We start from the raw sequence: 25172 nt of genomic DNA, 5'->3' as shown, positions 1-25172 counted from the left end.
AACCCATCAGTATGACCACTCTTTATTATTCTATGTTAAATACCAAGCTACACCTAGAATGTCCAAAAATTACAGAATCCCTACAGATGCAAGCATCGCCAGCACTGACTAATGCCCAGTGCAGTTTTTTCCTTTGTTATTTCAATGTTCTTTTTTAAACAATTTCTTTTTTTTTTTTTTTTTTTTCCTCTCCCTCCTCCCCTTCCCATGTTAGGAACTTTCTTCTCACTAACCTGAATGCTCCAGAAGCAGCATTTAATTGCCCAGAGCTTAAAGGCAGGAACAAGGATGAATGTAGGAGCAACAGCACAGAGATCCTACTGGCGCCAATGAGAATCACAGCAGGACAGAAACATCTTTGTGTGTTTAAACAATCCCAGTGAGCAGTTCAAAACATGCCCCCCCACACCCAAGGTCGCTTTAAGTTCTAACTGATGTGCTGAGCATTAAAAGAAAAAAAAAATCAAATTACAACTACATTGGTACCACCTCTCTTTCGTGGCTGGATAATGGCAAAGAGAGGGCTCACTGGGCACCATTTTGAGAAGCACAGAGAGGATTTCTTTAGCAGGAAAAGTGTAAAGAGCACAGTCTGCACCAACAAGAAAGAAATAATATTCATCAGGTTTGACTCCGAAGGGCACATCTAACTGGGGTTCAAAGACCTACACTTGTCTTGCTCTTCTCCTCAAAAAGCTTTATTTTCCATTTGCCACTTTTCCATGTTAATAGCTTCCCCTACTGAATATTTCACCCTGATATAATACCATTGGTTCAACTAACATTTTTTAGATTAAGCGTGTGTTTTCTAAGTTGCTAAACATATGTGCTATCACACAACCAGCCAAAATGACTCAAAAGGTGTGAAGTCAGGCCCAGGTGATAACTTCCTTCTTGGTTAAACATATAGGGAACTAACCTATGGGTATCTAAAGACTTCATTTGTAACAGTTTGAGCTACAGAATCAAATCTCCAGAGCTGGAGAGGGAACAGCTCCTTTTCTTTGTGGACTTTGAAAATCTGGCCTTTTGAGGTACAAAAATGTAATGTGTTTCAAGCAATCAAAGAACTGTTATGATTCAATGGAATATCACGTAACAGGCCATTTTATGATTGATTTTCGTGAGAGGGTGCTATAAAGAGTGCCACTTGACCAATACCTTTATTTTTACAAAGAAACATTAACTGACAGAATAAGCAACAAATTAATCTCTTCTCAGCTATTTAGGAGACAATATTGCATGCAGTTATCCCCCTGACCAGTAGCTTCTTAGGTCTTTTTTAATAAATAATACAGTATAAGAATGACCCTGGGGAACAGCTCCCTCCCTTTTGTAATGAGACAGTTGTTTGTACACCTACTATGAGGCCAACTTTCCCTAATTCCTAAAATAAGCATATCCCTTTCCTCTAGCAACTATTTTGGCCAAATAACATATTATTTCTTGCTTTTTCACATCACATGTAGCAAGAAATCCTTCTGGAAGGCTACTATTATAATTATTCTACAGCAAAGAAACCAAGATCCAAATTAGAAAAAATAATGTGTTTTCATACAGTACTTACAATTGATCTGATGTTGTTTTCTTTTGCCAGTTTCAGAGAGGATTTATAGCAATTTGCCAAGTTTTCTTTATGAGTGTCGGTGAGATGGCCTCTTGCAATCGGCCCAACAGTATGGATCACATCTGCAGGAAATAAAAAATAAGAGGAAAAAAAATATCAGAGATCCTATGGTGTTTTTTTCGCTTGTGTCATGACTCTGCAGAACTACTACATTGTGCTGATACTGTACCTAGACACAAAGGTAGGAATAATATTGTAAGAAAATGTTTATAACTGGAAATCACATAATAAGCTACATCTATGAGAATTTAAAGTGAAAAATAGTAAAGGCTAAATTTCAAAGTATTTGGACTAACGGAAAAAATGAAAAAGACGCAATAAATGCTTAGTTATATGTGTACTGCAATCCACATGCAGGATAGATTAAATGTTTTCATAAATAACCTGAATCTTTAGCACTGTACAACTGTAAATGTTGCACAACTTTGAAATAGTTTTTCTCACCCCTTGAAGGTCCACTCACTAGGAAAGTTTACTACATAAAACCTCAGCACATTGATGGTGATACACAGATCATCTTTTTTGGTCTAATACTTCAAGTCTTTTCTCAGTAACTATTTTAAGAGAAGAAAAGTTGTGACCTATGAATGTGTTAGTTATTCAAAGAACATGCTTTCCTCTCACATCAGACCAGATGGAGACGCCATGCAATAAAACAAAATATTCTGTTTGAAGAAACTTATAATGAACAAAAAGAGAAAGTACAGTCAAGGAATATCTTAGGTATGATGCCTCTGGACTCAGCAAAGTCAGATGCTGCAATCAAAGTCTCTAAAGTGCTCTAAGAAAAATGAAGTCAAAAGCCTGGAGTAAAAAAAAAAAACTTGAAAAGAAATCTACAAACTAAAAGGTGTTATGATTTTTAGTTTTTATCCCCGCCCCCCCCATTTGACCAGCAGGAAGCACATTTACTTTCCAAACGTCATTCTTCTATAGCACATGCGAACACAATAGAATGAGTTATGGTGGCAGGTACTTTTTTTTTTTTCTTCTTCCTTTCCATCCCCTGCAATATACAGCAGCAGCAATAAACAGTGGCACTATCTTCTGCAAAGTTGCCACAAACAGGGATTAGGCCGATGCTTTCAATTGCAGTACCACTGGTCCCATTGGTTAGGCTGTGTTTCCATCCCATGCGGGACAGGTTTCCACGCGACATCTGCTGTTGTAACACTCCAGAATATTTTAAATTACTCAAAAATCCTACAGAATTCACAGTGTTATTCTTTGCCCAAGCTGTCTTTGATTGTCCAACCTATACCAAAGCATAAGTGAAAATGGACAAACTAACATTAAAATGTATGCTGCCTTTTTTTCTTTTTTTTTAATACAGACACCATCTGTCAAGCCCTGGTCTCTACTACTTAAAAGGTGACTTATGTGCTAAGGAATAATGTTTTGAACATTTCCAAAAGTTTTCTTTACATTAGCCAGAAAGTATTGATAATTCAGCAAATAAAAGCATGTCAGAGAATCCCAGTGCCCAGAAACACAGAGGAATCTGCTGTGATGGGAAAGTGAAACCCACAGGAGCTAAACTTCCCAACTGCTAGAGAAAACCACCCTACTGAGAAGTAAATAAAAGGTTAACTACTCTTCTTTCCATTTTGATCACAGTAATTTTCTCCAGTTGTGGGAACAAGATGGACAGATTGGATAATTTCTGTTGAATGTCACAGCTGCCAGACAGTGACTCCAGCAAACCCTCCCTACAGCACTTCAGGCAACCGAACCATCAAGTAGGTGCTGAGCCGTTACTAGCTGATGAGCAGGATGATAGCAGGTGATTGAAACAAGCAGAATAGCTTCACCCAGGAAGTTCAGGAAAGAGTTATTTTCTTTATACACGTTTTAGCTACTATAATAAACCGAGAACTATTAATACCTAGAAAAAAGTAAATAGCACAGCTAGTTTAAATTTGCTTCTGCTTGCAGAGATAAGGTTATGTGAGTACTTCCATTAGGAAAGACCATAATTTCAGACCACAACTAAAGCAGTTTCACTCGGGTTGAAACTTTCTGAGGAAGGTTTCTATTTGGAAGTGTTGGCGCTTGGTTGTTGGCAACTTCAGAGAAAGAAAAAGCTTCTCTTTACTATTTTTTTTTCTTGTTCTTTGCTTTTGAAAGAGGTAAGCTGCAATTACTGAGCAAGGGGGAAGGAATATACTAGTGAATCGAACCTCAATCAAGGTCATTCTGCATTTATAGACACTAAGATCAGAGGTACCATGATGCCTTCCAAATTCACAACACCTGCCAGCCAACAAGCAAATAAAGTAATGAGTATAAAACCAACTTAAAAAGAAAATGTAAAAGATGAATAAAAGAAAGAATGATAAAAATTTCCTTCTTTCTGCTAAGGCTGAATTAACTTGCATTTCAAGGTGCAGCTGCTTAAAAGCTGAAGCTTAATAGCTTAAATTATTAATTTATTACCTAACAACAAGAAGAAATTTTGGGGAACAGCCCAGGTACCAAATTCTTGCTTGGGTCTTTCTGTATAAAACTCCCCTTGGTATAATTTCTAGATGCATTTCACTCGTTAAATGTGTAACTCTATTCCTTTAGTCTTCCATTATTAAACACTAATTTTAAAAATTCTCAGCTCAATAAATGAGAAATGTTTTTCTTGTCATCTTTTTTTCAGAACTTCCTGATTTAGCATTTTCATGGTGCCTTGTTAGCAACCCTCTATCACTGCAGCAGACACGTCACATAAATAGGTAACCTTTAATGTAGTTATTAGCTTTTATGTTTTAATTTTTACAAGTCCATCATAGGCAGCTCTTTAGACAGGACACTGAAGATGGTTGTGAATTGGTTTATAAAATATCAAAACTATTGTAATTGTTTACAGCGTATCATTGGCAAAAAAGGCTTTTCTTAGGCACGCTATTATTCTGAAACACATGATAGAGTATGGTTTTACTAGTAGAGCAGCATTTATAATATGCCAGTGTTTTATGGTCAGCAGACAAACAGAGAAGTAATAATTTTATCATTTTACTTTGTCAATAAAATCAGTGTATCTATACATTGCCTAAACTATACATTATTCTGCTCAAGCTACTCCACAATACGTTAAGGTTTGCAGGCAGACAAAACCCTTTGAGATTATACAGACATAAAGCAAACAAACCAGAAAATAGAACAGCTCTCCCCCCAGCCCATGCCATTAATATATTAGGATCAGATTTCACAGGCTGAAGCAGAGCCATTTATTTTTAATATATCTACAAATGCTGTGTCAATCTTCCAGCTTGTCTGTCATAATAAAGTTTCCTTTCTGCTCACAAGTTCCCCCCTCACCCAGCTGCACAGAACCGGAGAAATTTGTATGCTACAGAGCTGGAAGATGGAGAAGGACGGGTGTGCTGGAGCAGGGAGGTCTACAGACATTTGTCTACAAGAAAATTAAGGGGCAGAACTGCTGCCCTGCTGCTCTGGCCACCGGCTGCAGCAGCCAGCCCCAAATGCAAACTTCCAGCACCGCTGGCAAGGACAAACATGGATGTGCAAGCCCTACTTAGCACCTTCCACACCAGTCTACCTGCAGCCAGAACAAGCATCCACCCTAGAGCAGCACATGGCCTTTCCGAAGCAAACATGACTTCCAGGCTGGGTTTCAATGATGGTACAGGTACCATCCCAGAACATGTGCAGTGATGAGTTTCACCACAGGAGAAGGCAAACCCACTGCAGAGGGCAACACAGATGGGAGCACCAGTCATGGGGATGAGCACAATGATGGTTTGAAGATACACTGTGCATGCAAAGGCACAACAGCACAAAACAGGAGTGGTCTCATCACCTAAATATTTTTAAACTCGGGGAAATGCTGAGAAACTCCAAAAAGATTTAGTTTGGCTGGAAAAGCCTGGTAGAGATCCCTGCTACCAAACAGCTTCTGTTCCTTCTTGGAACTCCTGCACCCATTTGCTGTCTGAGCATCTCAATGAGGTCAAACAGAAGCAAGGGATATGAACATTCCCCCCAGACGACCCCTAATATGTTTTTTTTTGTTCTTCAAAACCAGGTAAACAGAGTAAAACTGCAAACGGTCAGCTCTCAGAGAATGCCACACTCGCCATTTGTAGCATTTTAATTTTTATGTCAAATAAAGCTGCCAGCACTGCTTTGAAGCTTCTCATTTACTATGGTCAGTCTTCCAGCCATGCACATTGATAAGAAACTTCATTAAAAAGAAAGCTACAATCCACGTGTTCGTAAATCACTTTCTCTGTGTACACAGAGCAGAGATGTTTGCTTACGTTTTTAATAGTATGCTGAGATGGAAAGCCCCAGAGGGAGGTATGTTCTCATCTGGGATTCAGGCCACAGCAATGGATCAACTGCTTTTAATGCTAATGAAGCTGCTTAGTTTTAAAGCGACATTTATAAGGGAAGGAGATATTGTTTCCTACAGAAATACTTCCAAAGAGAAGGTAGGGGCGGTCAAAACGAAAGCATCAGCACAGATCTATGCTGTACGACCACATTTTGGAACTCCTTTAGGGCTGAAGCAAAATTTTGTTTTTACATGGGTTTTCTAAGATTTGTGTTGCAACACGTGGTTAATCCAAGGAGAGCTTATAGGATCTACTGCTCTCTTTTTTGTCATCTGACTTTCAGGCATTTGGTTAGATATTCTGGCGGCCAAAGCAAGGCCTGTGGCAATCACACACTGATTTGTGTGTGTGTGCACCCTCTGTATCATCTGTGCTTGTTTTCATTCAGTTTTCCCCTCTTTTTCCCTGAAGCTCTATAATGAAAGCAGACAACTGAATCTCATGTAAACCACAACCTAATCTGGAGGTATAACAGGCACTTGGGCATTTAAAACATCCTTATTGCTACTTAACCACTGGTGAAAATAAAGAGAATTTTCATGTTTAATCAACACTTCAAAAGCACAGCAACTCTCCCCTCAAAGTCCTGTATAGGCCACTCAAAAATGAAACTGCATCTGCTGTGGCATACAAAATCTACGTGTGAAAAGGCCAATGAGGCTTGTCTTCTCTGGTTTTTTTTATTAAAGAAATCAGTCCATACATCTTAATATGCTGTTTGTCATATGAGTTTTTAACTGCACTGCTACAGAGGAATGGCAGAGCAGCATGGGCAAAGACAAAAACACAACTTCCAGCTGCAAAAGGATGAAGAGAAGTGACTGTGCCTCAAAAGCCAACCTGGAGGACTGATGTAATTTATTTTTAATGTAATTTACTCTTCCTTTGTTCTTCATAAAAGTGACGCTAGATAGCAAAAATATTAGCATAATGAGTTTTTCCAAACAACTCAAGAAGTACGGTGAAGTTTCTCTCATTTCTTCCCTTACAGATGCAAGTGTGGTGCATTCACACCCATTAATGAACCAGCCGACCACGGCTAGAATCAATTACGGATTTTTCTCATTCATCCCATTCATGCATTCATAGCCATAATCGGCCCATCTAGTGAACTGCATAATGAAGCTGTACCCTGTCAATCACAGCAGGAACTGTATGAATTTTAAGAGGGAAGCTACCACACTGCATGTGGCATTGAATAAAACAAACAAACAAAAAATGATGAAAATTCACAGCATTTAGGGCTCCATTTGTAAATCTTATCAGTTGATTTACACAATAAACACCCACCATATTGGTGCTGAAAAGTGATAGCTGAGGTTCAATTGATGGGAAGTGGAATCACCTCCAGATATTCATACATACTGAATATCCCTGTTCTTAAGGAATGCGTGTAGCCTAATGCTTTGGTATACAAATTTGCTCAACTTGTTCATTTTCTGTTTCTAGTTACATGCACAAGCACATAAAATGTGCATTTTCAGTGTGTAACAAACAACTGTTAATTTAAGTCCAGCTTAAATGAATCCCCCAGGACCACAGTTATTTTATTTACTAATATGTGTCTCCAAAACCAGATTAGCAGAGTTGAATATTTTAAATGCAAGATGACATCCTTTATAGATCACTCAATGCCATGTATGACTACGTATGACACAGCTCCTCAGTTCAGAAATATTTATTTGCTTTACATAGCCATATATTGCATTTATCAGCAGGTAAAGAGACAGTCTCAGTTTTTAGGCTTGAAGCAGTAAGCACTGCTCAATCTGAAGTTTGTACCTTTTATAGCTGCCGTCAGTGATTAATTAGCTGTTTTGGGCAAACCAAAAAAATGTTTCATTAGCCACAAAAGCTATGATATCTAGAAGTCATTCATGCAAATTTAAGCCTTTTTTCACCTAAACAGCATTGTCTACCCAAGAAAAGATAAAGAATACGTTTATTGTAAATGATTAACCAGCATCCCTCTCTGTGGATTAGGTGTTTATTTTAAGTACGAGACAGCAGAGACAGTCAGAAAACAATATTCCCAAAGGGAGAGGCGAAGAATTTGCCGAGACCGAGAAATCTTTCAGGGAGCCACAGAAGTCTGTGCTCAATGGCCAGCATTTAGCAGAGAGCGATCACTTGACATCCGTGGGAAGCTAAAAAACACAGAGAGCTTGTTCGCAACGGTTATACCACTGCCTCAACAGCCAGCCAGAGAATTAAGTCACATAAGTCAAAACCCAAGCCTTTTTGGCACTCGTGCTCGTCATAAAATACAAGGCCCATGTATGCCCAGGTAGTCCAAGAGCCGTTCCCCTCCCATCAATGAACTTACAGTATCATTCTGCCATCAGGGCCTCGCCATTAACGTTGGAAACAAAAGTAGGCTCTGTTCAGGCAGCAGAAGCAAGTGGTGCAATTAAGAGACACTATACTATATTCCAAAGTAATAGGTTTTACAAAGCAATTTAGTACTCTGATGACAGATGTCAAAGCAGCAACTAGACAGACGGCCCCACTTGGATAGAAATAATTGCCTACATGTACAGCTAAAAGGCAATGGCTCCATTTGGGATATTCATAACATGATGTGATATGAATGAACATGAAATGAACATGACATGACTTAACATGAAATTATGACATACATGACTTGCAATTTCTGTTTTCTTTTTTAATCCTGACTTGAAGAATTTGCAGCAGAAATTCTCAAATGTTATCCCTGTTCCCCTCTGCATAACATCTACCCAAATAAAGACCTTAATATCCCTAGGAAAACCAAACAGATAAAAGGAAATTATGTTGCTCCAAGCAGATTTTGTCCTCATCACACTACAACAAACCTCATTTTGCTGTAGCAGCAGAGGAGCTCGACCAAGCACCGTCCTCATTGAGTGGCTCAGAAAGCACGTACCAAGTGACCCCCTTGACCCAAGTAATGCTCTCCACCTTTCTCTGGCCATTATTCTTTGCAAGTGGACAAGGCTACAGACAAAGATGCTTTAATCTGTCTTTTGGTTTATGTTTGCTACTTGTAGGAAAGCATGAGCCACAAAGATTCTTTACCTCTCTCTTTATTGAACAGCAAAAAAATGTTTGGGAGTGAGTTTGGTTTTAATTCATCTAATAATTCAGTCAGAAGGCTTTTTCAGCACTCAAAAATAAACTTGTTTGCCCTTAAATTGAGAGTGCTTATTCTTAAGACACTGAGAGTTTCAGTCTGCCATTCCACAAAAATTTTGAACCAAAATACACAGCATGGTGAGGGATATAACACTAGCCACATAAATTCAAGGTATATTTAACCGCACTTGATTCTTGACTCAGAAAGAGAAGCTTGCAAATATTCCCCTAAAAATCATGCAACACAAATCAAGTCATAAAAATATGCCAACAGGGTTTAAATTAACTTCACTTCTAGTTTTGGAATTGGATTAATTACAGGGGCACAGAAATCAGAAATGAGCTAATGCTTTCACCTTCTTAAAGCACAGAACCCTTGCCACACTTGGGCTGTTTTCAGTGTCCAGCCCAGTTCCATTAAAGCTGATTTAGTTAGCTCTGCTAGCGTGTTGCACAGTTAGAGCATAAATATGCCCTTTAGGAAGTGGGGAGGGAAAAACCAACCAAAAGACCCACAAAAGCCCACAAAAAAACCTGCTCAGCTTCACTACAAAACATAGTACCAGACTAATTTTATCCAGAAAAGATACTCTTAACACTCAGAACTGAAATTCTTCTCCTTTCCTCCGAGTGCCAGTGCTACAGAATGCTCTAATAATTTAACAACAAGCTATAGCAAAAGCCCTTTATTTCCTATTTTAAGGATTTTTCCTGTGCAAATTCCAGTTTGATAACATTACTAACATATCTTATTAAACCACCTTTTATTATTTGGTTGACACCATTGCAGGGACACTGAAACAAAGGCAGGCATCCCAAGAGAACTACAGTAAAAGGACTAACAACAAAACCCCCCACAACCCAACATGTAATGGTTGCCAAGGCCATGGGAAATCTTGAACCGTGTCTTGAATACAAGCAGGTCCCCAGATCATTTGCAGGGCAAGCATCAGAACCAGGGCTTGTTGTACCAATACTTCAAGGCTTTCTTTCCCTTCATAAAATTATGGAATCTCTCAAATGATTTGTCCTTCACGTGGGATTTAAGAATATAATCAAAAACGTTTACAAAGCACTGATCTTCATTTGAAAGGACCAGTGATTATAGCAACACATTTTCAGAAAACCAAACTTAACAACACTTACACATTAATGACAGAATAACCTCAGGTAAAACAAGAGGAAACTGCCAGCACTGGTTTTATCTGCCTAGTGAAGGGATACAAATTTTTTAATCAGATCACTTCAGGTAAAAAGGTTTTTAAAAACTGGACTGAAAGAATTGTTTCCTTAATAGGAAATTGTATGGGCTTCTTAAAAGAGGCTATAAAGTATGACTTAGAGTTCCAAGGAAAATTTTACTATATTCATAGCTTCACTGCGGTGCATCTATTCCTTGATGGTGGCACATTACAAAAAGTTACCATGCTCTTTTTTTCATGTACTTTTTATACACATTTTCTTGAGAATAAGCAAACTTCTCCCTCCTCCAAAAATTGGAGCATGTATCTTTTTCATGTGACACTTCTCTAACGTATGTAACCTTCACAGTGGAAAATACATGCTTTGCTAAGAATTTTGCTTGTCTTCTTTAACAAAAAAAGAAAAAGGTGATAAAATTACAGGCTCTCCATGTATCTCCTAAAGAAACCAGTGGTAGCTAAATCAGCCTAATTGACTTCAAGGTTTGAACACTTAGGACTTAGGAAACCATGCTAGGAAAGTTTAGTATTTCCCTTGCCACAAACACATTGCTCTTGGAATACAGACAAGGCTCTCTTGCACAGAGTGGATGCAGAGGGAGGAGAAAGTTAGAAACAAGATGACTGAAACCATTAAATATTTTTTAAAATACATGTTCCCAGTTTAAAAAGACAAAGCTGAGGAGACGTGCGAACCATGCTACAGGACTGCATTTTATACAGAGGACACTGTATTTTCCTCATAAACAATAAACATAGTGTTTGTAGCTCTGAACTTGCAAACTGCTTTCAAGCCTGGGAGCAGTCCCACTGAAATCAGTGAGACCATTGCTCAAAGATAGCAAGGATCCAAACACCAGCAAAGGAAATGACAGCACACCTTCTCCAGGGTGAAGGAATGCATCTTTATCACTTCCATCTTTTAAGGGGCATCACTGAAAAATCTCACTTTTACTACTTTTTTTTATTTTGACAAGACAAAATATAGTCTCTCCAATTTACTTCACTTTAAGTATTCCTCTTCTGTACATTCAGCAAGTTGCACTTCGCAGACCTTTGTCTACAGCCAGTTCCTTTAGAGATGGTTTCCCTTGCTATGCCTATGAGCCCATCACAAAACAATGGAAAGAGGAAAAAATTAAATTTACTATCGCTACCTCTCACCCAAACTCACTCAACAAGCAGTCAATAGCAACAGGGACATATACAGTACCCAAGAATAAGTTCAACTCATTCTTAAAAGCTGACTAGATTTCAAGTTGGCAGTGCCACTTTAATTGTTTCATATAAGTGTGATAAGCAAAATAACTGGACGGCTCTTTGAACCATAACATAAGACTTCATGCCTAGAAGAGGAATCTCGCTTTCTATCATCAATTTTATTTTAATTTTAGGTGGCTGAAACCACACTAAAGTGCCCTCCTGATATCAACATATTCCAGATACTAACTTTTGGGAATGCAGTACATGCCGAGCATCCATGATAAATTCCTTTGACCATCTCCTGCCAGTCTCTTCCCCAGAGATGCTCTCTAGTTTGAAAGATAGTTTCATCAGCTAGCAACAAGACAAACATTAGCACCTGGAAATCACTGCTCTGCAAGTTATCTATCTTAAAAGCAAACTCAGCAGATGATGGGGGTGTGAGCAAGCCTGAACCTAAGGTGGGGGAGGGAAAATGGAAAGACATGTATCTACATAGACTATACCATACCGTAGATGCAGACCAAAGAAAAAAATAACAGAGAACAACTTCTGTGCCTCAGCCTTGCTACCTGCATGCTTTATTGATAAACAGCTATTACTTCTCCAAATACTTCAAAACAAGATGAACAAACGTGCTAATTCAGATTATTAATAAACCCGGCAACTATTTTAGCAGAGCTAAGCAAACATAAGGCTTGCATTGAGACTGAGAGCAAATCCTTTGCCCAGGTGAGCAAGGGTATGGTTGAGGTACAGTTGCCCTAACAGCACTCTGTTCTGAGCACACTCAGCTGACTGGAGCCTTTGCCCAATGCAAACAGGACACAGGCCATGACTTTCCAGCTACATCTTGCTCAGTCTTGGGACTCCTTAGATTTGAGCCCAAGCTTACAATTTGCACTTCAGTCCATACCTCCGCAGACGGGGCGGCAGGATGTGCCTTACGGCAGATGAGGGGAAAAAGAAACTGTTGTTCTGGCTGATACGGCTACAGCTGAACACGGTGCTCTCTCCCTAATGCTGGCCCTGCTTTTATCAGTTTTCTTTCAGAAACCTGCACAGAACCAAGTTTTTACAGATACCACAGAAACACTGCATTGAAATCTTCCGATCTCTACTCCCTTCCAACTCAGAGAGATACATGCAAGAAAGCACTGACAAACGAACACCACCCATCTTTTTACTCCATTTACTGTCTGGATTGCGTTCATGTCACAACATCTAACTTAGCAGTATTTCACATTAAGGCATATACATCCTCTCACGGGCTGTGACCAGCTCGGCCAGGCTATTGGCCCTCTGCGATACAGGAGCCGCCTGCTTACATTGCAGCTTCGCTCACCAACAACACGGGTAAGCACCACTGAGGTGGAAAGGAGCTAAGCAGTCTCCAGCAAATGAGCTCAGAAGTGCTGACAGATAGAAAAGCTAAGTAGAGAAATGAAATGCATCCAACAAGGATATGTAATGAAAACTGTGGTATGGTATTCCGTACAATATGTAATGCTCATGTGGATCCAAGTGAAAAACAAGCTTTGACAAACACCTTCAGAGCGTTTTGCATCAGTGGAAGCTGTAAACAGTTGAATTTGCAGCAGGAGCAAATATACCAAAATAAGCAGGGAAACTATTTTTCTTATTTTTTGTCAAGATAAAATAAATGTATTGCAAAGGAAACTGCTCGCAACTTGCAGAGACTTATTGCACTGCTAATGTTCTCCATGTCGACATTGCTAGGAAGAACCCTTGCAAAAACACTGGTGTCATACCTTGGTTCAGCTCAAGTAAGAAAATATACGTAAACAACCTTCTGGAAAGTCATGTAATGACCTAAAAGAGCTGCTGAAGAACAGTCTTGAGCTTAGCCTTGCTGTAGAAGAAACACAGACGTAAGTACAGTCAACTTATGCTGTAAGTAACATCGTAGCATCCCGCTAGCCTGTCACAAGCATTTCATGATAATCTCAAATGGGGAGTTTCAAACTCAAGCCTCTTAAATTGGCTATCGTGGTTTAGGAACATGGAACCAGAAAGAGTGGGGCTAGAAATGGTAGCAATAATTTGTAAACACAGTAATGCCTTTGGAAAAAACCTAATGTGGCAATGGCAAAGCTTGCAAGGGTGACAAGTGTCTGAACAACATGCCATTTCCAAACACAAGGCTGCGCTTTGCTACGGGGAACTGCTCAATTTCTGGGCAACCGTACTGAGAAAAACATTTGTAAATTTTATTGCACGTGTTATTGAAGCAAAATGGTTATTTTGCCACCTGCAGTGCCCACAAGCTCAATGCATCATTTCTCCAGGAAAAGAGGAAATGTCTGCAAACTCACATTATCCACTTTAACGGCAGCCTGAGGATTAGGTGGAATTTTTAGAAGCCTGTGTGCAAAGTTGTACTTCACAGCACCATCTCCCCTTGCGTGGGTTGTCAGAAAGACATACTGATATTTTCAGAGTGAAAGCAATTGCTTCAAGAATAATGTCAGCTCTTATTGTTTACAAAAAGCCAAAAATGAGAGCACATGAAGCAGCAAACAATTTGGCTGACCTTGCCAGCTGAGCAATATACAGTCAAGCAAGCAAAAACATGTTAGGCAAGACAGCAATAATGAAAACAAAACATAGACACGTGCTTTCATATGCTTTCATGAAACCGCTGCAATTTTTTTTTTTTTTTTTTTTTTTCCAAGGCAAGCCAAATCCTTGATACTAATCATGGCAAACATCCTGACCTTATGCACATAAATGTTTTCGTTGTAGTTCCCATGTCTGAAAACAACCCATTGGAAAAAGCTAAATCCAATTGCTTCACTAGTGCCATTTTCACAGTAAAGTGCTCAAACATGCCTGGGCTGTGGTATGACTCAGAAGATCCCTTTGCAGCAATGGCTATTAGTGCTTTGAGAAGTCTGCAGGTACTACTGGTCCTGCAGCAGCAGATGGAAGAGGCGAAGGATGAGGAATCTAGGATGATGATTTCACTACGCTCACAAAGTTTTAGAAAAAGGCAAAGCTTTAGCATAAGCACAAAGGCATCTTTCCATTTTTAAGAAAACTCAAGAGGAATCTTTTCAGAAATCATAATTTAGCCCATGTTAGTGCTGACAGTGTTAATGTTTTATAATTTAAATATTTGTAATACTCTGGCTTAGTAGAAACTTCATCCATCAGAGAAGCTAGGATTTTTCTGCATGTTTGCAGTAAAATCTATTTAAAATTACTAATCCAGAACCTTGTAACCTTTAGTTACAAGATTGTGGTTTCCTCTATAGCTATCTTCAGCTACCTTCAAGATAACTTTTTCTAAACTGATATGCTTGCTTTAGGGGGAAAAAAAGCAAAGGCAAAAAAAGGACACCCAACAAAACCCATCCCCATTCCTGATTTCCCCCAGAATGAAATTCTAATATATCTGAGTGCTCCTTTTCTCCTGCTTCTCAACCAATTAAGTTTTTGTTGGGAACTTTACCTCATTACAGAGTCCTCATCATCTAAATAAAGTTCAGCAATAACAAAGAACTCTGCCATAAAGCTTTTGATAGATGTTTTGCAGCCAACATATTATGGTCAGGATTTATGTGAACAATTTGGAAAAGTAAAAAAATAGGACTGACTATCATTTAGGAGAGAAATTACAAATGCAAATTCAGAGGAAGAGAGTACCCTTTTCTTCATTGAGACAAATTTTTAAACTAGTTTCTGGAAAGAGGACTCGTATAATAAACTTCTAATTTTAATAGTAACATTAGGTAAGAAAGGAAAATAACAATAGGCCAGGTACCACGTCAGTCCTGATAGACTACTACACTTCTTTATGAGCACATTACAATTCAGAGAGCTAATAATAAAAAGAAGTGATGCTGAGATGATGAATTGATGCTATGCAATTAGACCTATTAGAATTCACAAGAGTCGACAGGCAATAATCAAACCACTTTCATGCTGCCCATTGCAATTATCTTTGCACTTAAGAATCAACAAAGCACATAATGACTTGCTCTCGATTAAGGAATTCATGAGAAATGGAATTTTAATTAGTGTGTAGAAAATTTGGGCCATTTATTACTTTACAGGACAACAGATTGTGAAAACTAGTTGAGTAGTTACAAGTGTTCAATGCTGGTTCACATCCAAGAACACACTGATGCTTCCAAAAAGAAGTGCCTAATGATGTTGCTTGAAACGGGATTGCCAAAATAAGTGCACATTCACTTCTGCTAAATTCTGAAAAAAAACCCCCACAAATAAAACTGTTGGAGTTTGAGACTAAAATGGAAACCATTGCTGATGTTTTCAATTACCAGGTGATGAACAAGTCAGGTAGAATTACATTTATCTGTGGTACGAACCACAGATACCAGAAGGTCTAATTCTACATTCTCATCACGACATGAATAGGACAAGAACACAATGAAAATGCATCCTTGGTGAAGATAAACAGAGTCTGAATAGTAACTTGAATGCTGATTTAAGTTTTCTTTTAAAAGCCCTTGAATAGGAAGATTACTTGGTTTCAAAAAAATTACTTCTCATTGTTTGCTGATCTGAGTACAAAACAATTTACTAATAATTTGAACAAAAGCACCAGTTAAATTCTGGAAGTGGAGCTCCTTGATAATATGAAATACAGGTTGATGGGGAAGTCGAACAATTATGATGAAGTCAAATGCTAAGAAATGCACTTTTTTAAAAATGCAAACAAAAATCTATACTTCTAGTGAGTATCCTGGCAGTATAGAGATGAATATAATGGTATCTGCTCAACAAAATGAATGGTAAGTCAGTATGATTTTAAATAAGATATCGATTTGTTAAAAACATAGTATTTATTTTTTAAAAATACTACTAGAGATCCAAAATAGTTAAAGAACAGTAAATACAGGGGCATTTGGATTATTCACAATCAAATAGTAAAGAATTTGGATTACTTTGTGATTATTATCTGAAAAAGCATGCCCCATGCTTTGAGCCTTCTGAATTTCCTACTTTGCTATGGATAAGCAATTGGATACTTAGTGCTTAAAATCTGTCAGCGTGATGTTCTTCCTTTCCATTGTCAGGGAACTATTTCAACATTTCTGGTTCTCGGTTCTGTGGGGGAGCACTGTCTTTCTAATAGCCCCATTAAAATAACATTCATAACAACCTGAATGGCTTCTTGTAAGTGATGATACTTCAAAAAAGGGAAAAAAAGTCACATAGGGATTCACTTTTAAATTCACCTACGTGCTCTGTGAGCAAGGGCTCTGGGAAACAGCAAGGAAAGCAGCAGGCACTGCTGCCATAGGGCCATCCCTCCCACAAAGGGAACATTTACACACTGCTGCAGAGCCACCATCTTCACCCCATGCAACATCTTCAGGGAAAGGGCACTTGTGGATGGATACCTCTTTCTGTCCCCAGCATCTCCAGCACTGTCGGAATTGCCCCTCGGGAGTGGGGAGAGCTCATCACAGGTTAAAGCAGCTCAACACGCTGCTGTCACTTGCAATCAGATGAGGACTGGCGACCGGCTGGCTCAGACACAAAGATACAGAAAGCTGGCACCAAACCTTCCCTGCCTCACTTCCCACCTTCTGGTCTTATGTCAAGCGCAGCATGTTTAAACCAGCACATTTCAGCCAGGGTATTAAACATGCCACTGAGAACTGCCCTTTCTTCCTCCCCAGCACTCATTCCTGTAGTCGCAAGACGAGGAGGTTGGGGAAGTGGCATAACCCTTTTACTTTGCTGCAGTTGTTAAACATAAGTGATTTCTGTGAAAATAATGGAATTTGACTGGCCTAGGTAATGCAGCAAAGATGCTATTGGAAAGGATTTGAGAGTGGTGAATCCCCTTGGAGTTCCACGGTGGACACAGGGTGAATAGTTCAGATGAACCAGAAATTTTTGTTCAGAAGGCAAGCAACAGTATCATAGCTTGAAAAAACATAATACAATTAATTCAAAATATGCTTACAAGGTAAAGAACACAGTTACGCCAAAAAAGGGCTCCTAGATTAACATCAAAATCTGTTAAACAATGTCATAAAAAGCACCATGCTGCAGAGGATTGTTACAAGTGAACCTGAACTAAGTGATTCTCTGTGCCGCAGAATTTACAAGATCATGGCTCAGTACCTCATTAAAATTAGGGTTCTGTTAATTAAAGCCTTCTTTCAAGTGATAGATGACTACTGTGGATATAAGCTATGAATACTGTTGAAACTTCATATTAGGAACAGATAACGCACGTGATGTATATAGCCCTGGATGGAAATAAATTTGGGGGACTGTTCCTATGGAAGCAAAGATTTGTTATACTGCAGTACAGAAAGGGCGGGGGGGGACGGACGGCAAGAAGAAGGTTCTGTAAAATTCAGGGAAGGCTTATTAGAACCCAACTTCATCTGAATGTCTCTGAACTAACAATATCCTTTTCACAGGGTTCCAGTCTTGCTAAAAGCCACAGAAAGGTTTACAAGGAAATTCATTAGCCTAAGGAGTGAACTTTTTCACGCCCCCGCCCAAATCCTTTCATCTGAGAATTCAGAAACTAGGTATTTCATTAAAAGACACAATGATAAAGAAAAACAATGGATAGAATTGTGCTAGATACACTTATCAAGACACAGAGTGCAATTTATTTTATTCTGAAAACTTCTCACCTAAAACCTCCTTGATTTCTAGGAAAACGTAACACTGCATTTTAATGCTGAAAAGGACTTCTGAGAGAAGGCAGCTATCTCCTTCAGAGAATGAAACCAACACCCCTTAAGAAGAGCACAAAAAGTCTTAGGATTTTTAGAGATTCATCAGAGAGGATGTGGAAAGTCCACTGACTGCAAGAAAATAAATGAGGCACCCCTAAGGCCCTAAAGGGGATGCATCAGCTGTGCTATATGATGAGAAAACAGCACACTTGAAAAACTTATTTAACCAGTAAGTAATAAAATTGTCAAATATAACTTCTCGTTAAAGGAGGCTTTTTCTTCATTTTGGTAACTTCCTAAAGAGAGTGTTTGAGAAGAGCATTCAGTGCTATTTGGATGTTCAAGTCTAGTCTTTATCCAGCTGACCTGTCCAAATGCTTTATTTGATTCTTGAATGGTTTCTGTGGTTTCAGTGAATTCAAATTCCTTCCTTATTTCCATGACTAAAAGGCAAGTTCAAAATTTGAAAATTTGGATTACTTATAAATTAAGCATGTGTAGAGTCTAGGTTGCATTGCAACAAAACATAGAGAAATTATAGAGGTCAGAACACACTCTTTTTTCCTCCACCACATCAGAAAGAGTAAAGAACAAACTGTTAACCATATTGATAGTAACTAACAGCTCTGAACCAAAAGAAACCTATCTACAGAGACACCAGATCCATGAGCACCTTCTGCAAATACTGGAAGCTGGATGTTGGGGATAAAGCTTCCAGAATTAGCTACAAGGGAGGACACTCAAAACCATGGGTCTTACAGTTTTGATCCCGTAAATGCCAAAGGCAGAAAATGGTACAGACCTACATTTACAGCATGGGCTCAATTTTAAGCACAAGCATTATCTTATTTCTGTGCAGTGTTTCTGCGACTTCAATAGAAATAAACTAGCAGGCAAAAATACAACTGCAGCACATCCTTAGCATTTATTTGCTTTTGACCCCTACAAGTGTCAGCACTGGTCTATGAAGTAACTAACACAGTCATCACAACAATTAGCATAGCAAAAAGATAGCAAACAAACTGATGAAACGGTAATGGTACATGAATTTTCTGCCTGTAACGGAGGGAGCCATTCCCAGATGGGACTTAGAAGTTTCTGTACCTTCACCTGGTATCATCTTGATGAGAAGCTGTTCCTCCCCTACTTTGTCCCCAAAGGAGAGCATCCTCGCTCTGGGGAGTTAATTCCCTGCCATAGCTCAGGGCTGTGCAGAAAGACACTCTCTGCAATTAGGCACAGCTATACAAGCCTTTTCAAAGAGATGATGCTTTCAAGAAAGTGAAGAGGCAATTGGGCCTTGTTGACCAGAAACCAGGACAGTAAAACCCTGGAGAGTTTGTGCTGTTTTATTGCAAGGAAAACTAGATGAATGGAATGCAGCCAGACGTGTTTTGACCGCACAACAAATTCATTTAAACCCAAAATTTCTACCACGTATTCATATCTCTTCTCTAGAATTGCACCTCTCCCTTTTTCACTCTGCCCCTACCCTTCTTCACTAACATGTTTATGTATGCTAATGATTTTCTGAAATACAGAATTGAATCGAACCATATTTTAATAAAAACAAATGGAGCAGAGGATAAATAAATCAATATTGAGTAGCATTTTTTACATTTTTTCCCAGAAATAAAACAATTAGCACATTAGCAGTGAATGTAATAATAAAATTAGCCAATTAGGATATTTAAGTGATTATCACATTGAATCAACAGATTAGCTGAAATAAATATGGATAAGCTCTGCTGAGATGGAGAAGAGAGTCTGCACTGTCCTCTTCTGTGTCAAATGGGAAAGTGTTTATGCAACACAGTAGATTTATTGCCATACACACAATCTGATATGATCTCTTACTCTCGCTGCACTAGTGTTTGAAGAAGATACCTCAAAAGCAAATGAGATTATAGTTCTGGCCACGTTAATTGTTGCTGCAACACTGTTTGCAGTATTCTTTGACACCCAAATTTACTACAGCATTATAATCAGTTTTTTAGGAATGTTACCAACTCTAAAAAAAAAAAATATCTAAAAGGTTTAAATATTAATAGCACTTCAATGCTTCTCTCCCAGATGGCAACACATCTGACTGCCGTTCCCTCCTATAATACAGGGCTGTTTATCCTCTGAATGTCCCCAATATAAAACCGTTCTAATCTTTTGTTGCGGTTGTAAAACTTGATCTACTGTGGGACAAAATAATTAAGTGTCAACTTTTGGATATACGGTACAAAAAGTAGATAGAATAATCCCACCTGTACGTCACCAATAATTCAGTTTACGGCTCAGTGATAATGGGATTCCAGATTATTAGCTGAAAGGTGCAGTATTTTACCCCTCACAGCACTGGACTAAGGTGTTCTTCTGTTGCACTCGGTGCATTTTCGGCACGTTTTCTTGCGGCTTCCTTTTCTATTCCATTAGCCTGTTAAAAGCTTTACGATACTCATGCTGTATGACTGCACTGTGTAACCAACTGGAAAGAAACAGCACTTTGATTACAAGTGTCTGATGATCTGTTAGTTCTTGTAAAAGTTATGGACCAGTTACGAAATCTAATGCAGGATGTATAAGGAGATTAGCAGAGGAATGGGATTTTGTATCAGTATCTTAAGGAAGATGAATGAAGGAGAGTGAGCAATTAAAGCAATTGTTCTTGTCTGGGGTTTGAACACCTGTATGAATCTGGACATCTACCTATGCCTCTCTGCAAACGTGCACGCAGAGGACTGAGTGCCATCAACAAGCCATTATTTGCCATCTATCCTTGCTATCCCTACAGAAAAGAGCAGGAAATAATGTTTTAGGAAATATTTGAGAACATCTAGTAATAGACACATACATAGTGGACAGTTATAAACATATGCAGCCATAACAAAGCTACGTGAAAGTGAGGGAACAAGTGGAGCAGGAGATTAAGGAGCAGAAAAATTGAAACTTAACATCAATACAGAATAACATATTTGTTGAACTATTCGTTGGCTTGATGTAAGCTATCACATACTTTTAAGCAAGTAATTCAGAAACCCGACAGCATACTGAAAAAGTGCATGGCCATCAGAATAGTCACCACCTATTCACACAAGTGAGAAGTGACAGTCAGAGAAAAGAAGAAACCCATTCTTCTGTAGCCACAATTAATCTGTGGGCTCTGATCCTCCAAAGCTAATTACCCACAGGTGAGCTTTGCCCCACTGGCTCCTGTACCAGTGCACTCAGTGATACCAGCTGAGCAAACACCACAGATTTTGATGCATCAAAAGGCATCGAATATAAACCAAGATCCACATTCTCTCTCAAATATGGGATGCTATTATAGACAGACAAATCTTTGACAAACACAGCAGCTGCCTCACTGGCTAGCTCCTCTGAAAGACTTGCCTAGCAACCCATCCTGCTTCCACCATTACAGCTCTGCCACGGTCATCTACTGACCTGCGAGAGGGACCACACATGCACAGCAGCTTTTTTTCTTCCCTTTTAACTGCAAAGATGAATCTCTGCTCCTGAGGGCTGAACAGTGTCATGTGAAGCAATGTGGAGAAATTGCATCCATGAGGCACTGCCATGTAAATAAGTTACACAAAGGACAGAAGGGTTTGCTTCATTGGCATATAACCTCCATCTACAACAGTTAACCTAATGTGTTTACTTTATTACCCACAATATGCATCCGTTGAAAGATGCTGCAGTGTGTTATTTAAACACAAACCATTATGAATATTTTTATACAGCTGCTATTCCCCCCTAGCGCATATTATTTCCATTTTAGCTCGGTAGTTTTCTCAACGAAGGCTCCTTGGCGTAGGTCCACGTGGGAACATCAACTGATAAGACTTTAAATCAACCTCCTTGTTAGTGGAAGCACACAATACTATTATCCAGCGACTTGATATTCCTGCTAAAGAGCGAGAGGTCAATTCTCTTTGCTGAGTTAATACCTCCACAGAATAATTCCCTGGCTGGCATGTCAAGAGAAAATAGCCTCACTGTGGGGCACAGCCTGGGCCAGTGGGACTCAGCAGTGACCCTGGGCACCACCAGCTCTCTGGCAACCACCACCGTGTTCAGATCTGGGCCCGATGCTCTGCCACGTACCACCAGCTCTTTACCCACATTAGCCCAAAAAGCTGTCACAGAGAAAATAAAGCTAACTATGCTAGGGCAAAAGCAGAGCAAGTGTACCAAGGCAGCAGGAACGATACTGTTTTTCTTTGATGCTTTAAAGCCAGCAGGGCTTATGCATTTTAAAAAATTGTTCCTTTGCATAGATATAGTATTCAAAAAATTAAATCCAGTTAGTTTAAATGGCATCTGTATACAAAAACGACCAAAGGGAAAAATGCTTTGCTTTTTTCTTTTGCTCATGTGTAAGAAAAAATAAAATTAGATACTGCGAGCAACGTGGAAACCAGTCAGTTCCACAGAATTCATCCACATATTGAAATAAATGCCCAACTGCAAATACACACATACACATCCAGCAGAGCTTGTAACCATGTCTTATAATTTAAATTTTACTGGAGTCAGTCAGATGCAAGTACGAGTATCTGCCAGTGACGTTCAATATTGAACTAGATTTTAAACTTGATATTAAGTTTCTTTTTGACATTGGTTTCATACAATTTTAAATATAAAATAAACCACATCCCACACCTTTGTGGACTATGTATTAATAAAAATGAGTTTCTGGAGAGAAGCATTTTTGTACCAGCTTTTGAGCAGTTCAACACTAGCAAAGTAAGAGTAAATCATTCAAACCCATCTAGTAATTTAATACCCACCCTTGAACCATTGTGGTTTTGAATAGATAATAAGCCTTACATTAAAAAAGTGTTACACTAAACATAAATCAGAGAAGCTTGACATGATTAACAACACTGGACCACTCACCCTGAGAGAAGCCAAACTGCCGTTATTAAACCCAGTGATGAACAGTAGTTTTCCTCTTCTCAGGCACTAGCTAGTATTATAGCATTCCCACCACTTACCAAGAATCAGACTCTCAATTTTTGACTGAATGAACTGAGATCAACGTGATACCCACCATCTGACTTATTAGACTACATATACTAAGGTGTACTGGTTTTGTGTGGCAAGGTTTTGGTAGCGGGGGGGGGCGTTACAGGGGTGGCTTCTGTAAGAAGCTGCTGGAAGTTTCCCCTGTGTCCGTCAGAGCCAATACCAGCCAGCTCTAAGATGAACCCGCCGCCGACCAAGGCCAAGCAGCGATAGCGGTAGTGCCTCTGTGATAACATATTTAAGAAGGAAAAAATGTTGGGGCAGAGAGAGATACAGCCACAGCCAGAGAGGAGTGAGAACATGTAAGAGAAACAACCCTGCAGACACCAAGGTCAGTGAAGAAGGAGGGGGAGGAGGTGCTCCAGGCGCCGGAGCAGAGATGCCCCTGCAGCCCGTGGGGAAGACCCTGGTGAGGCAGGCTGTCCCCCTGCAGTCCAGGGAGGTCCACGGTGGAGCAGATCTCCACCTGCAGCCTGGGGAGGACCCCACGCCGGAGCAGGTGGGTTCCCGAAGGAGGCTGTGACCCCGTGGGAACCCCGCGCTGGAGCAGGCTCCTGGCAGGACCTGCGGATCTGTGGAGAGAGGAGCCCACGGAGCAGGTTTTCTGGCAGGACTTGTGACCCCGTGGGGGACCCGCGCTGGAGCAGTGTGCTCCTGAAGGACTGCACACCGTGGAAAGGACCCATGCTGGAGCAGTTCGTGAAGAAATGCAGCCCGTGGGAAGGACCCATGTTGGAGAAGTTCGTGGAGGACTGTCTCCTGTGGGTGGGACCCCACACTGGAGCAGGGGAAGAGTGTGATGAGCCTTCCCCCTGAGGGGGATGAAGCGGCAGAAAATAACGTGTGATGACCGTAAACCCCCATCCCCGTCCCCCTGTGCCGCTGGGGGGGTTTGGTAGAGAATCCGGGAGTGAAGTTGTGCCCGGGAAGATGGGAGGGGTGGAGGCAAGGTGTTCTGAGATTTGGTTTTATTTCTCATTACCTTACTCTGGTGATTTGTAATAAATTGAGTTAATTTTCCCCAAACCGAGTCTGTTTTGCCTGTGACGGTAATTGGTGAATGATCTCTCCTGTCCTTATATCAACCCACAAGCTTTTTGTTATAATTTTCTCTCTCCTGTCCAGCTGAGGATGGGGAGTGATAGAACGGCTTTGGTGGGTACCTGGTGTCCAGCCAGGGTTAACCCATCACATAAGGTTGTTTATAAAAACTCTTTTTTAAAAACCCTTGTGCATTTATGCTCACATCAAAACAATATTGTAGAATACTGTTATTATAAATAATTATGTGGCAATTTCATCATGAGAACTATACAGTTAGAATAATGAGGTTTAAAGATAAAACATTTTGAGCACATAGAGAAGAATGCCATCCTAGAGATGACGACATGGTTACAGGGTTGACAGATGCTTAATTATAGGGTTCAGACACTGGGGACTGACCATATAGCACATGAAAGGTTGCCAGTATGGTAAACACATAAAGCATTTGAAAATAGCATCACAGAAAACATTGACAGACCCAAAGCCAAAAGACAAGAATTTCTTTCCCTTATTTTTAGGGAAGATTTGCAATCGTGAACTTCAGTGCTTGCAAAAGGACTGAGGCATTTTGCTGAATCACAGAATGAATGATGAGTGACAGAAAAAGTTTTGCTTTATTATCATGCCCATGTCCCAGCTGGGATCACTTGAAGCACTGGAGTCTCAGCTCAGTTCTGTACTCCTTGACTTTCTGGCAGCATTTTTGCCAGATGTCATTGGCTTTGAGGGCTCTCTACATGAGTTTGTGTGTTCACATGTTGTGAACACATGCCACTTGGAAACCGAGCTGGATTTGTCCCTCTCCTACTTCAGTTAGACATTTGCAAAAATGTCTGGTATTGGGAAGGAGCTAAACATGTGTTGACTTTCAGTAGAAACAGGTATTTATGTTATCATGGCTTTGAAGATATCT

The 25172-nt window shown here is 39.7% G+C and overlaps 1 protein-coding gene across 4 annotated transcripts in view; it reads right to left on the bottom strand.

Annotated features, from left to right (window-relative positions):
* Positions 1-25172, bottom strand: part of MACROD2 (mono-ADP ribosylhydrolase 2) — a 912387-nt gene that overhangs the window by 386060 nt on the left and 501155 nt on the right. For all 4 annotated transcript variants that reach the window (XM_049799615.1, XM_049799616.1, XM_049799617.1 and 1 more), the window contains exon 6: positions 1568-1689. In XM_049799615.1, coding sequence (XP_049655572.1) covers positions 1568-1689 — 122 coding nt within the window. The remainder of the gene's footprint in view (positions 1-1567; positions 1690-25172) is intronic.

Source organism: Accipiter gentilis, chromosome 5 (genome assembly GCF_929443795.1).
Source record: "Accipiter gentilis chromosome 5, bAccGen1.1, whole genome shotgun sequence".
Lineage (NCBI taxonomy): Eukaryota > Metazoa > Chordata > Aves > Accipitriformes > Accipitridae > Astur > Astur gentilis.
The sequence above is the reverse complement of the archived record's forward strand: the minus strand, read 5'-3'. Positions and strand labels throughout refer to the sequence as shown.